General features: G+C 40.6%; 1 protein-coding gene across 1 annotated transcript in view; it reads right to left on the bottom strand.

Annotated features, from left to right (window-relative positions):
* Positions 1–1,436: 1,436 nt before the first annotated feature.
* The window catches only part of tnfrsf21 (tumor necrosis factor receptor superfamily, member 21), a 46,738-nt gene continuing 33,695 nt past the window's right edge, over positions 1,437–14,479 (bottom strand). The window contains exons 5-6 of the mRNA XM_027284466.1: positions 6,203–6,473; positions 1,437–3,922 (exon numbers count right to left, since the gene is read on the bottom strand). Of these exons, the coding sequence (XP_027140267.1) occupies positions 3,693–3,922; positions 6,203–6,473 (501 nt within the window). The 3' untranslated portion in view covers positions 1,437–3,692. The remainder of the gene's footprint in view (positions 3,923–6,202; positions 6,474–14,479) is intronic.

The raw sequence follows: 14,479 nt of genomic DNA, 5'->3' as shown, positions 1-14,479 counted from the left end.
TTTGGGCTCGCATAGCTTCTGGGATGGCCTTATTGAACTTCACTGGTGATGTAACACATGATGGCAGCAGCAAAATGGACTCAGAGGTCTACAGAAACATTATTTTTGCCAATTGAAATAAACCAACCAAACTTATTGGGAAATCCTTCATCATGCAGCAAGGTAAAGACCGAAAACACACTGCCAAAACAACAAAGGAGTTCATCAGGGGCAAGAAGTGGAAGGTTTAGACTGGCAGGTTAATCTCCAGACTAACCCCCCCAAAACAAACAACAACTAAAAGAGGCTGCGGTGGTGAAAGCCTGAAATAGCATAAAAGAAGAAGAATGCAAATGTTAGGTGATGTCAGTGGGTCACAGACGTGGTGCAGTTATTGCAAGCAAATAATTTGCAACTAAATATTAGGTTTTATTCACTTTAATCTATTTTAAGTCATACTTTTGCTCACATGAAAAATGGTTGGGTTCAAATAAAAGGTGCTATCTTCGCCTATCGTCTTACTATTGTAGTACTTTTGGCGGGACTGTACCCTTCATCTGATATGTGTGCAACCTGAGAGTTTGCGTGTTGCAAGTCAGATGATATAAAGAATGTTCTTACGTGTTCTTTCGATTTCTCCGACCATGGATGACTAGACTCGCCCGTATCACCCTCATCCACGGTGATGACAGCTGCAGGTAGTACTTCTTCTGCTTTGAGCATATTAGGTTTTATTTCATGCCTTAAACTGTGGATGGCAAAACTACTTGTATTTTCTGATCAGCGGGGTGCCCCCTTTTCAATTCTACTTTATTTATGTATTTATTTATTCAGGGACAGTTGAGTGGGAACCTCTGTGGCTGTGAAATAAAGCCAATGTGGTAGTGCCAAATACAAATGCAGTTCCCCGAACGTCTATTTGAGGCTGGCTATGGAAGGAGTCAATCTCCATAAGTCCACATGTTAAAATGTCCAACTTTACAGCAGACATAAACATGTTTACAGCCTGGTACAAAAACAGTTTTGGTATCCAAAGCTAATTTCCCCATTCATGATAAATGTACCAAAGGGGATTTTTTTAATAGAACCCACCTGTTTATATTATATTAAGGCTTACAATTCTGCATAATTAACAGTGTGGCCGCTTTGATTGACAGGTGTATGCCATTGCAGTTGGCTTGTCTGAGTACCCAGGGCCCATCCAGACCCTTTCAGGTCCATCAACCATCCACGTCTTAGCCCATTTTTAGCTTAGCTGGTATATATGATAACTGTTATCATCTTTGAGTATCCAGAAAAGTGCTTTTAAATAAAATGTATTATTATTATTATTATTATTATTATTATTATTATTATGATTATTATTGTTGTTGTTGTTGTTGTTGTTGTTATTGTTATTGATTTAACTTGGTGCAGGTTTACACAAATCTTAAATGAGCTGACAACTACACACAGAGTTATGACAAATGTTTTGAGCTTTAATTGGTTGATTTTAAGAGGTTACATAGTAGTAAACATACTGGTTACACACGTGAAATTTGATGAAATCATCCACTCAAGCCGCATGTACGTTTCACATCTCACCTTCATCCTTTCAGACTTCCTTAGAAAATAAAAAGCAAACACCCTTCAGTTTAAGTCCCCACAGCATCGTGGAGAGTAGGCTCACACATTCTTATCACCATCATCATCATCATCATCATCATCATCATCATCATCAGCACTATAGACATCCAACAATCCACAGCAGCACAACCCTCTTCTTCACTCAGTCTGGAATTCTTTAAATAGTCATTAATCCGGAGGTTAAGACCCCCTGTGTCAGGCCAACTGGTGAGAGTTCACATCTAGCACCACTGAAGCTTTGATAGTACATCACTTGGTGCTCTCATGGCGCCTGCAAAATCCTCTTCGAACGTGGATGAGTTTTTGGTGGTTCTTTTCAGTTCTATTATTATTTTTAAGAATGTTGAACTTGGAAGGAACTGAAAGAGTACATTATTTCTTCCTCATTTAAATCAAGTAACACAAGTAGACAGACTTCAAGTAGAGTATGGAATATGCATATCTTACATCCCAGCCAGGTCATCTTGTCTCGCAAAGGGGTGGGGGGATACATGTGAATGCCCATGTCAGCATGAGATACAAAGAATTCAAAATGATAACAAAGAAATGCTACAATAACATAATAAATCAGACTAAAAGTAGAAAACATAACAAAAAAATCAAATATTAGTTAACAGCATTTCAGGGTAGAAGAAAGAGGAAATGAAGGACACAATACATGTCTGTCTCTCCAATAGAAAATAAGATTAGTGCATCATTATTACATTTTAATATCAACCACAGAGAGCGCAACACTGCATGAAAGAAAATCACTTGTAGTCTATTAGTATTACTATAGCACTGAAACACTCAGACGCCCACCACACCGACATGAAGCTCCAAAATGTATCAGGAACACTTTATCAACGCTACATTTGTTAAGGCGAGACAGGGTTTAGCTAGCAGAGATCTGAATGTGCGTACTGGTAAAAGTAATACCTGTTGTTGTATACTGTCCATGAGTCCAGCAGTGAAAGAGCATCCAAAGCAACGTATCTAAACTGTTTTAGATATATGGCTTTGGTTCCAGATAAGCAGGCAGGTAAATGCTGCACCCTTCCTGTTCAGTTCATTTTCCCTTTTGGAACCTGTGTCCAAAAGCAAACAGTTCAAAAACAAAGCCATATATCATGATATATACTGTAATATTGGATCATTTTGATGTTTAATCCAGTATTTTTGATATATGGCTTTGGTTCCAGCTGGACAGCCCTCTCATATTACACTGCCCCCTGCTGGTCTGGTTAAGTGGTTACGAGACCCACAGATGGTCTGCTCCAGGTACAAGCAACTAGAAGGTGTGGAAGGGCCAAGAAGGGCAAGAAGGGGAAGAAAAGGGGACATATAACAAAATCAGGCACATGACTTGTGGGTCAGTTCACACCTGGGCTAAATACCTGTGAATGTGGTTTACAAGGACCTTGAACCATTCAAAACCCCAAGAATAATACCAGTGTCATTTCGAGTTACAGCTTATTTACTATCTCGTCTTAAGTAGTTTCTTTTCTTGCAATGATTTAGCAACAACCACCATGTGAAATGAGTTTTGTTTGAACACTGACATGATGTTAAAGGCAAGGGAAGCCTGTATGAATGGCACAACCAGCAAAAAACGCCGGTATTATCCTTTGAAGGTGAAGGCATAGGCCAGTTAAGATAAACAAAGTGCTTTTTGTGTTTTTATATGTAGTCAGCTTTTCAACAGACCAGCTTTTTTTGTTTGTTAAGGTCACAATGCTCACCTAAAACCACTTTAAACAAGGCTCAACATACTTAGGTAAAGTGAAAAGAAAAAAGTCCTTGTTGTGACACTCAGAATGCTTCAGTTACATTGAGCTTTGACCCTGTATCATGGTAGAGGATGAAGGTGTTTTCAAGGAGTAATAGTGTGTGCACACAAGACAACAGAAGAGGATTGAGAAGGTTGAAGGGTAGTACCAGTAAAGATTTGAAAGAGGACCTTATCTACAACACCAAGCTCAAATTGTGTGACAATCAGATCAAATACCAACCCAAACTTCATTTATCAGATTCATTCCTCCTACTGAGACATTCCTTTGTTTTCCTGTGCCGATTCTCATTTGTGTGGTTTCTTGCTCCTTCCTCCACTATAACAGGTCAGGGAGGTGGCTATAGACCGAGTCCAGCAGTGTCTGGCTGGCCTCCTGACTTTTGACTCCTGCTATCTCAAATAAACGGTCTAGCTTGTCCTCGGCAGCTGGGATTTCCTCGATGATGTGGAGCTCCTCTGGGTTCAGGATGTGCAGCATGTCGTCGAAGATGGGCTGTAGGTCACACGGGTCCAGGCGCACTTGGCGGAGCACAGTATCTTTCTTTTCTGGAGGGGAAACACGGAAGGGGAAACATTGAAAATCAACTGACTTGGTACAATATGAAAGAGGTTTGCTTGTGGTCAACTCTGGAGTTTACCTCAGCTCTATGGAGCATTTCACCATCCTTCATCTCATTTTTGGGATCCTTGGACCCATGACATAACAATTTTGGTTTACACTCAGTGTGCAGTGTATATGTAGTGTATGTATATGATGTTAACCATCACAGGGTATAAACTGCTCTGTGAGATAGGAGTTGATGGTATAAAGACGTCTTTTGAATACATTTATAGTTGTGCTAGTGACTGGGCTAACTAACTTTCTAACTCATATTGCTTCATAGTAGCTATAAGAGCTATTTCCCCATGTCAGACACTTGAATTAAATGACTGATCAGTAAATAGAACCCAAATAAATATAATTCTGTTAACTGTATTTAACAACCATTTATCTGAACAGGCCAAACATACTTATCTCTGAATGAGAGCCAAGTTAGCATGTGCAACTGCTAGAAAACATAAAACAAACCTACAAAAGTGTGGATAATGTTTATTTTCCAACCTCTTTAGAATTGAACTTAATTGCACAATTAAAAAATAAGTATAACATTCATTTATCATTATTAGACAAAAATAATAGACAATAATAATCTTTCTAATACAATTATCTGTTCCAATAGTCCCCTGTCAGCTGTCACTGATTAATGAAATAGGGAATATGAATTAAAATATAGCATTATTCCTAACACAATATTAGATTTAATAACAATACTCAGAGTGACCATCTGAGGGTAGTCATCGTCCATATGTCAATGTTTGAACCCAGTGCACCCTACACAGTCACATCATTTTCAGACACATCAGTGAGCGAATAATTTGCTGTGGGCCTGGAGAACGTGAAACTGCTGATTCTGAGTGTTTACGCAGGCCACTGCCAACACACCGAGTGTCTCAGAATAATTAACTGGCTCCGGAAATGCTTTGTCAGATAAAAATGGGGGACATTTGGAAGTGAGCCTCTAGACATTTGGGATGTTAATAGTTTAACTGTCTCTTTTAACTAAGTTTGACATGTTATGAGTACTCCTGAATAACTGACATTGATGCTGTATGCTGACAGTTTCCTTACAGACACCTGTAGCATTTACATATTTCAATGAAAGATACAATTAATGACACTGTTCATGGGAAAAGTGATGAATCACATCGAGTCCAACTCACATAAAAGAATATGTCAAATATAAAACCCGGTCTGCTTGGTAAACACTGTCAAACTGTGTGTAGTTTATTGATGCCACATTATAAGGCATCACTGGTGATTCAGTCTCAATGTGTTATATTTTTCTGCCAGGTGGGGGCGCCAACATACAAAAAATGTTAACCCAGCATGAAACATTATAAATCCTGAGCTGAATATCATATATGCTAGCTATATAGCCTAACTATATAGACTAAGTGAGAGTTATTAACATAGTTATTTTGTTTATCCTGTTCTATTGTACTCTACAGAATACATAGATAAACAGATTTAGTGGTTTGCTTAACTGTGGACAAATTTGGAATGTCTGCTTTGTTCCTTTTGGTTGCTTTTTCTTTTTATAATCATCTGTGGTGAGTAATTAAATTTTGTACAGGAGAGTAATTTAAGATTACTTACAGAAAAGTAAGTAACAGTAAGAAGTAAGTAAGAGAAAGATCATGAAGGAATCATGTTCTTTTTGAACCAAAATGGTGGAGAACACATGCTATATTCATGAAAAATGTGCACTAACCAACTGGGCAACAAACCCTGAGCTCTGTCAGCTTTGCTAATTTAACTCAAATTTGTTAGGGAACTTCATCACTTAGGACGTATCAGCTGACATGCGTGGGTTCTTCTTAATCATCTGATTTCATGAAGAGGGGCCCACAGTCTCGTTCAGCTTCACTGTATTGGGGTTTTTGTGCTTACTGTTCATGTTGCATATTTTAAATTCATGCGTTTCACCACACAGCAAAACTGGAGCCAGGTTTTATTCTATAACAGAAAAAACTTCAACAAAAGGGAAGAACTTGTGGTCAATCATGAGCCCAAAAATGTTCTGCTCTGGAGCCTCCAAGCACATTCAGTCTGGCCGTGCCTGCTGCTCAAAGTAATGTCAAAGTAAGAGATGCCAATTTTGATAGATGATGGAGGGTTCTCTACTGATGATGCACTCAATCAGTGATTGTGTGTAAGTTTGAAAATGTTTGCTGACAGGACTAATGAAATGGAGCGTCTTTGGTCTTTATGGCTGACTCGCTCACCTTTGGTAATGAACGAGCCGTTCCTGCTGAGGGCGGAGTCTTTGCTGGAGGTGGAGTCGCAGCGAAGCAGAGGCTCCGATTCGTCGGGAAAGAAGCCTTTGGTGCGGTCCACAGGCGACTGCTCCACACCCACACCGCTAGCCCCACCCACGCTACCACCGCTGCTGTTGTTGCTGCCGGTGCCAGTGCTGCTGGGAGACTCGAGCGGCTTGTGGATGGGACTGAGGCTTTGGCTTACATTCACCAATGTCATCAGCTGGTTGATGTCAAACTAGAGATAGAAACAGAGATGAAAGTGAGGAGGGGAACAAGGGGAGACAAACAGTGTGTGACACACAGGCTGTTGTCTTTTGAGGTGTGGCTGTGTTCATGTGATGCTTTCGGACACAGTATTTGCTGAAAAAGAAGATTTCTTGTAAAAGAAGAAACAGTAATACAAGAGGAGTCCGGGGACATGCAACGAGAATCAAGTGTCGGTTTATGCAGATAGAATCGAAGTGTGAAGTTGACATATACCAAATGTCAACTTCATACTTATAGGCCCCAAATACACACACACACACACACACACACACACACACACACATTTACAGACTTGCAAACGTAGACGGATGGTGGACTGATAGGCAGCCATGTAGTAGTGTCCTAGGAGAAGTTAACATCTATCTACATCTATCTACTGTATCTATATCTATCTTAAGGATTCGGCACCATGCTCAAGGGCACCTTGGCAGCGCTCAGGAGGTGAACTGGCGACTTCTTCAGCTACCACTCTACCCTCCATATCTGCTGTTGAACCAGCCATCCTCTGGTTCCCAAGCCAAGTCTATATGGACTGAGCTACTGCCGTGAAATACAACAAAGTGAGACATTTTACTCGTACAAATAAAGGCACTTAAAACACAAATGGACTGAACTGGCAGTGATTCTGTTTAGTTCATGCTGAAGATAGAAAAGGCAGGATGGGACGGGAAAACGTGAAGACTTACACCATTGATAAAGATAAAGTAACACACCTTCCTCTGGTAACAGGACATAATCAACCAATAAACAGTTTGCACTGTTGCTAAAGATCAATAATAAACCAAAGCACACTGAAATGACTTCATTGTGACTTCATTAGGGCTCCTAATAAAGTCAAATATGTGAAAGGTCATACAGTATGCGATGAATGGATGAATCCACCCTTTTCTGCATCTGGGTACATACTGACTAGTACATATTCTTATTTTCTGGCATTTAAAGCTCCCATCCTATCATTTCGATGTCAGTTTTGTTGCTGTCATTATTCCTTTCCTGACTCCTTCAACTATATCACTGTTTCTGTCTTTTTTCTGCTGTCTCTATCTCCAATCCTTTTTTTCAGTCTCCATGTTCACCTAGATTTCTTCCTCATCCGCTCATCAACTCTTTCCCCATTTTGTTTCAGTTTCTCCCCCTATCGCTTCATCTTCCTGTGTCTCTTTTTCCTCTCTCTCCTTCCTCTTTCGTTACAAACCCCCTCCTCTCCCCCCACTCTCTCTCTCTCTCTCTCTCTCTCTCTCTCTCTCTCTCTCTTTGGTGTGGTAATGAACCTGTGGTTTGAACCAGTAAGGACTGGTTTGGGGGATGAGATCATGAGAGCACATCTTGTTTTTCACAGCGTGAGCCCAGCCGGGCCTAAGAGGTCGCAACAGCAGAGAGGTCATTTCATTCAGCGCACAAACTGGAAATGGAAAATGGAGCTGGAGGAAAATGAGACAGAACAACAAACAAACAGACAGACAGAAATGCAACTGGGCTAAAAACTTCTCTTTTGTTGAAAATCCATTTTCATGCAGTGGTGCATTGGATGTGTTATTATGATTTTCAGTTCACTCTCAGGCCGAATGAATGAACTCCAACAGGACATGACACAGAAACACCAGTGCTGTTCTCTGTCTCTTGTGTTTTCATTCTCTCTTCCATAATGTCTGGGTCACTGTGCTGCAGTGTGACACAACTTGTGCGTGATTCTGACAGAACAAACATGCTCTGTCTCACCCACAAAGGCGTGCATACATACATGCACGGAAGCACACAACACACCGTGACAAAGACACACAGCAGCAGATGTAACTGGAATAAATATTTTTTAAAAGAAGATGCAGAAACCCCCCCACAGATACCCATGTGGGATGACACATTTAGCAGCCCCAGGAGACAGGAAGTCAGTAATATGTGAAATGCACAGTTATGCAATCTGATATTGAACTGTGCGGCAAAGAACTGAACTTTTTGCAGTTACTAGTTCTTCACCATTTTGGCTCAAAAGGAACAAAAATGTGTTTTCAATCAAGATAATGTTAAATTATTCTCCTATAAATTTTTTGGGGGAAAGTCTGCCTTATAATTTCTTGCCACAGATGAACCTAACAAATTAGGAAATCAACAGAAAACCGTTTTAAACAATGTGAAAAAAATTACATTAAATTGACATTATGTAACTTTATAACAGCATTGCTACCATCTGACGCTATACTGACTTGTAATTGGATGAATGGTGCCTCTGTCATTGACTGTACGCTTGTCCTCGCACTATGCAAGTCACACATTACCAAAATGTTATATTCATATTCATATTTTATAGAGAAGATGTTTTCTGGTTTTGTCCTCTGGCTGTTCCACCTCAACTCTCTGTGATTTACAGTTTCCTCATGGACTCTAAAGTAAACTACTGCAAATTATAGCTGCTGTTAGCTAATGTTAGTTAATTCAGTTAACCGTAATCATATTGCCTATCCTCAGTGCTCAGAGCACCAGCAAGCACAGGAACTTTGGACCACCAAGAGGAGAAAGTTTGCAGGGCTGGTAGGCATCAGTGTCAGGCCCGGAGCTGGGCAAGCAGGAAATGTAACTGGCCACAGTAGTTTCTACGGACATAGCTAATGGCAGAGGCGAAGAGACCAAAGAGGATGACAACAGGATGCGATGCTTTCCATTCAATTGAGTGGTGATCAAAGAAATATTTCCTGATTGTTTCACAGCAGTTACCTCACTGCAAGTATGTATGGAGTATGTTTGCAACTTTCCAGCAACACGCATCACATTCATCCATCTCTAAATATTCACCTGCACAGTGTAACTCCAGTTTCTCCTGCCTTCTAACAGAAACAGCCAAGCCAACCTTGTACTAGAGCTGGATCAGGTGCTGAGGTCAGAGGCACATCTTCCTTTGGATCAACTAAGTTTAACCATCAAGTATTAACAATGATTAAGAGGTTTACTTAATTGGTGATGGGATAGAGAGATCAAGACCTTTAAAATTGTCATCAGCATGCAAAAATAGCAACAAAACTGCTGAAAATGTGCAACAGGGCTTATGGTTGTAAAAAGAAGTCTCAGTTCTGCTGGGAACCTTCCAGTAAAACACAGCCTGTTGGAGTCTGCTTGAGGAGGCTTTGTCAAGAGCACTGGACAGTAGTGGAGGACAGTCACTTACTTGCTTTCCACAGACATATATTCACTGTGAAGTGAAACCCTCCTGTGGTACTGTAAGTACACTTCTCTAAAGAGTCTGTTAACACAAATTACAAAAACACCTCATGTGCTGGTATCTGTCCATGCAGGCAGTTTTGGTTCTATGTTTGAGGGACTGAGATGTACATATATGTCTCTGTCTCCACATCATTTCTGTCAGTGTCACTCATCAATGCTGATACTCTGTATTCATTTGAAGGTGGAAACCTCAAAGACAAATATCTACACTAAAGGAGTTTCGCTGTTCTGACCTCACCCTTAAACATAACGTTTCTGACAAGGCTGTGATTACGCTGAAATTACATTACCAGCCCGCTGCCATATGAAAAACTCTGTCCCTTCTGCCCACCCAGGTAGAGCCACTCTGTCTGAGAGTCCCCACAAAACACCACACAGAATCTGATTTCCTGATGCTGGCAGCCTTGAACAGCTCTCAGCTGAGCTACTGCGGAGCACAGGGGTCACCGGGAGGAAGAACAGCACTGCTGTTCCAGAAAGTTCCTGTGTTTGTGTGTTTTTGTGAGAGCGAAAAAGGATCAGGCCGAGTTGCTGACTACTCCTGTCAGCACAGCACAAGGCCCTGCTGGGGACAGGGACTCAGACAGACACAACACACACACACACACACACACACACACACACACACATGCAAACACACACACGGAAACACACACACCTAGGCACACAGCCCGACGCTCATATGTACACACACATACAGACTGAGCCAGCTTGCTAGCCTCGCTGGCAGAGTTAGCAGATTGCTGCAGTATGAAGGACACAGGGGACAGACAGGCACACTGGGGATATTTTGATTAATTAGAGCAAAAATGTTTCAGCAAAGAATCTCACTCAGCTGTAATTATTCCCAAAACAGATGAGCTGTTAACTAAGATGCAGCTAAAATGGGCACAGCATCAGCCCCACTGTTAGAAACACATGATGTCATGCTATGTACAGCCTTTTATTGCTGATTCATCTATGACATTTAAAGCAGATCTTCAAAGGATAAGCCTGCTCCCAGACTGCATTAAAGCATACTTAATGTCAAATACAATTGCAATCATTTACAGACAATCTCTCTGAATTCCCTTAAAAAGAATCAATCAGCTTCTGGGAAATTTTTGTCTTTTTTCTCCAGAAAGTACTGGATGTGGTTTCATTTTATGATTTCATGAGGCTCATTATGGAAGGACCGAAAGGCGTCTAATGGGATCTGAGTCATTAACACCCAATTAGGGAAGAAATTGCATTTGGTTGTGCATCATTGTGGCAGGAAGGCAAAATGACTACTGTATGTAGTAGTGTTTTTGTGCATTCAGAGAGTGAAGAGAAGAAAGAGGAAGGAATAGGACAAACAAAAAGAGTAGGTGAAGGAGTATGTTTGTCTGACTCTTGCTTTGTGTGCCTTCTTTGAATAATCTAATTACTGAAAGCCAGGCCTCATTTCTTAAAAGCACTGTATAATGCACAAGACAAAAAGTTGATTCTTGAGCTGCTTAGACTAAACCTTACAGCAACATTGTGTAACTTTTCGACCATAAAAGTCTCACACCTCCAACTATTTGACTGATTTTGGTGAAAATTGATCATAAATATTCTCTGGCTTTCCCTCTTATGTCCTTCAGTTGCTCGACTCTTACAGAGTTTTCTGACGGACAACAAAGTAATCTGCTGCCAACTGTAGCTGCTGTTAGCTAATGTAAGCTTGGTATGTTATCACCAGTGGGGGGGTTATGGGCCCCTTCAGGCACAATGCGATCTCAGGCACAATGCGATTTGCAGTGTGCTCATCGCTGTTCAGCACACTCCTTGGCCAAAGCTCAACCAGCAGTGCACAGCACACCACCGGTGTGTGCTTTGCTTGATGCAGGGAATCAATTGTGGCACAGCATAAGCCACTGAAAATAATTTCAGAGCACTGTATAAAAGGGCTATTAGGGCTATTATTTGCTGTTGTCTGCTGTTAAAGTGCCTGGTCATCTTATTTTTCTATCTTAATAATACTTTATAATAATTGCAATGTCTATATCTCATTTTATTTAATTTTCTGGCTTTTGTCCTCTTTTCTAGTTCATTTTAGTGAGGCTACACTGAGAAAGGCCATTGCATATTAGTTATTTGACAATCATATTGTTGGTTTGGCACTGTGTGGTTGAACATTGACATTTGATTGCACTTCATTTTGTAGCCTTAAGGTGTTTTGAAAATGTTTTATCTTAAAACATCATAGCACAACAGTACTCCATTCCTGCCTCCAGTTTGACTAAGTCTAAGCTCTGTAGACTTTGAAATTCGCAGAAATCATTAAAATGATGTAGAAGCAAGTATAGATGTGCATTTACACAGGCTACAATGTTCCAATGATGGGAGTCTTTATTTATTGTATTTCTACCACAAAGATTGGCCAGCTTGCCTTCCTTCTCGCATAAAATCATAACTCATAACTGAGTAGTTGACTGCCTTCAGCTGTTGGTCATTGGCCATCTTCTAATGATAATTACCTGGGGTACTTCTTGTTAAAATACAGAGTGAAATTATGTTTTCTGAGCCAGAATTCTCAGCACTTGGCCAAGTAACCGTTGAGTCATTAGAAATGACCAACAATCTCATCAACAGACTGCTGCAGTGGTTTTTGTTTCTTTTTGCTTTAGACCAGTAAAAGTATTGGACCCTTTCAAATAAGATAAAGAAGATACCGAACAGTTTCAACCCATGCTTCACCATTCATCACAGAATGCCACCCTCAGGTATAATACTTGGTCAGCACCTTTGACACAAGTCAAACAAAGTTTACTGCCTAATAAATACATTAAATACATTTTACCAGGAACACTTGTTAGATGTCGACTCTCCCAAAAGCAACCATGACTTACAACCACAATTTTTTTTAAAGGCAGAGCACTGTGTAAATGGGTAAAGAGGTCTGGACTGCAGGCAGGCCAGTCTAGTAACTCTTTTACTACAGAGCAAGGCTGTTGTAATACGCACATAATGTGTCCTGGCATTGTCTTGCTGAAATAAGTAGAGAGGTTTTATGTTCAGAATTCTACAGCTAGTCTTGCGATGACTGTGGACACTGACCAGCCCGTTGTTTTTGGGAGTTGGCTTGCTAGCCTCCCAGAAGACCAATTAGTCTTAATTGGTGAGTTTGGGAGTTCTTGTTGATGCAAAATACATTCTAGGGTACTAGCACTGTATCCAACGCAAACACACATGGCAATCATCTCGAGTCCACAAAAGCCCTGCCTCCAACCCAGCATCCACCTGTGGGCTCTGAGTCTATTTTCTAGTCAGCACTGTAGATGTACATGTATATTTAACATGACCCAAATATTGGTAGTGAGAAGAAACGTGAAGCCTGCATTGACTCATACAGACAGATTTATCTCAAAATTTTCATGGTGGCCTGTTATTTCTTTGCCCTTTGAATCTGACATTTAGAAGCCTTCATACATTCTTGACTCTTCTTTGTGTCGATAAATGGAAAAGAAAAAAACCCTGAAAAATTTCTACCCCGAACCTGTTTTTCACTCCTCCCTGAGGACAGCGGCTCTGCGTGCTGCAGTCCTTGACATCATGCATCTATTAGCCACACACAGGAGACTTATCGAAATGAAACAGCATGGCTGCTCTTTAATCAGTTATTTGTACATACTGATGCAAGGGTCAGAAAAAAGCAAGCAAGCACAGCGGTATCGCTATTAAACATTAATTTAACATATGAATAAAACATGTGTTTTTTGACTTTACTGAATTCGACTATAATGCCACGAGTTATGTAATTTTGTCAAAACACATTTTGTCGCTTTCTAAGTGCAAAATTAGAAACTACATTGTAGCAGAGCTTTTGGTCTTTGATAAATGTGTTGCTTTCAACTGGATACAGATCAATAGCATTGTGGTGATTACATCTATTCAAGGTTGTATTTTTGATCTCAGAGGATGCCTCATAGCTCATAGTGAGCAGCAGTCACAAGCGAGAGGAAAGAGAATGAGGATCACATCTGCTGTCTGGTTTCAACTCTCATGCAGCAGCACAGATAAAAATAGAAACATCCATCAGACAGCTGACACTCCGTCAGATGGGAATACCATCGATACACCCAATGTTTCTTTTTTTCAACTGTGTTCAAACATCAATGCCATTGTCGCTGTTCTGTGAAATATGCTTCCTATTGGTAAATCACATTGACCTGGTGTGAAATGAGTGAGAGCATCGACTGAACGTGACCTTTTTAAATTACCATGCACTGTGTGTCTTGCAAAAATGCATTCTATTTCACTCCCAACCATTTCTCTTGTCGTTCCGCTGCTTTCTCGTCTCTAACTATAGCTGTGGCTTGCATGAAGTTTCTTTCACAGTGAGGGCAGATATGGGTACCATGAACTGGTCTTAAGTTGGTACCAGCTCCTGATTGGTCAAACCATAATACTGTTAACCTCCTGCACATTCGGCACTGTTGTCAGTACTTGAACATGCAACATATGTATGCAGTGCAGTGCAGTTGTCTGTTTCAAGATTAATCTCCTGTACCATCCAGACTAAGATTGGTCGATTCACGAAAAGTGACATTGACAAGCGCATTGACTGTATGAAAGTTGAATCTGGGCTGCTGTTCTAACCCTAGGACAACTTCATCAACCTTAACATTGTTGACTCGGTGGAGCTGAGCAAATGTTAGCAGCCTCTTCCTCAGTTGCATCACCTCCAGTACTTGACTGTTTAAATAAAACTTTTTGGCTTTTACTTTCCTCCCTGACATATCACAAAGTAGCTAT

This window comes from Larimichthys crocea, chromosome XI (assembly GCF_000972845.2).
Source record: "Larimichthys crocea isolate SSNF chromosome XI, L_crocea_2.0, whole genome shotgun sequence".
Classification (NCBI taxonomy): Eukaryota; Metazoa; Chordata; class Actinopteri; family Sciaenidae; genus Larimichthys; species Larimichthys crocea.
Note: the sequence above shows the minus strand (reverse complement) of the source record. Positions and strands in the feature narration are given on the sequence as shown.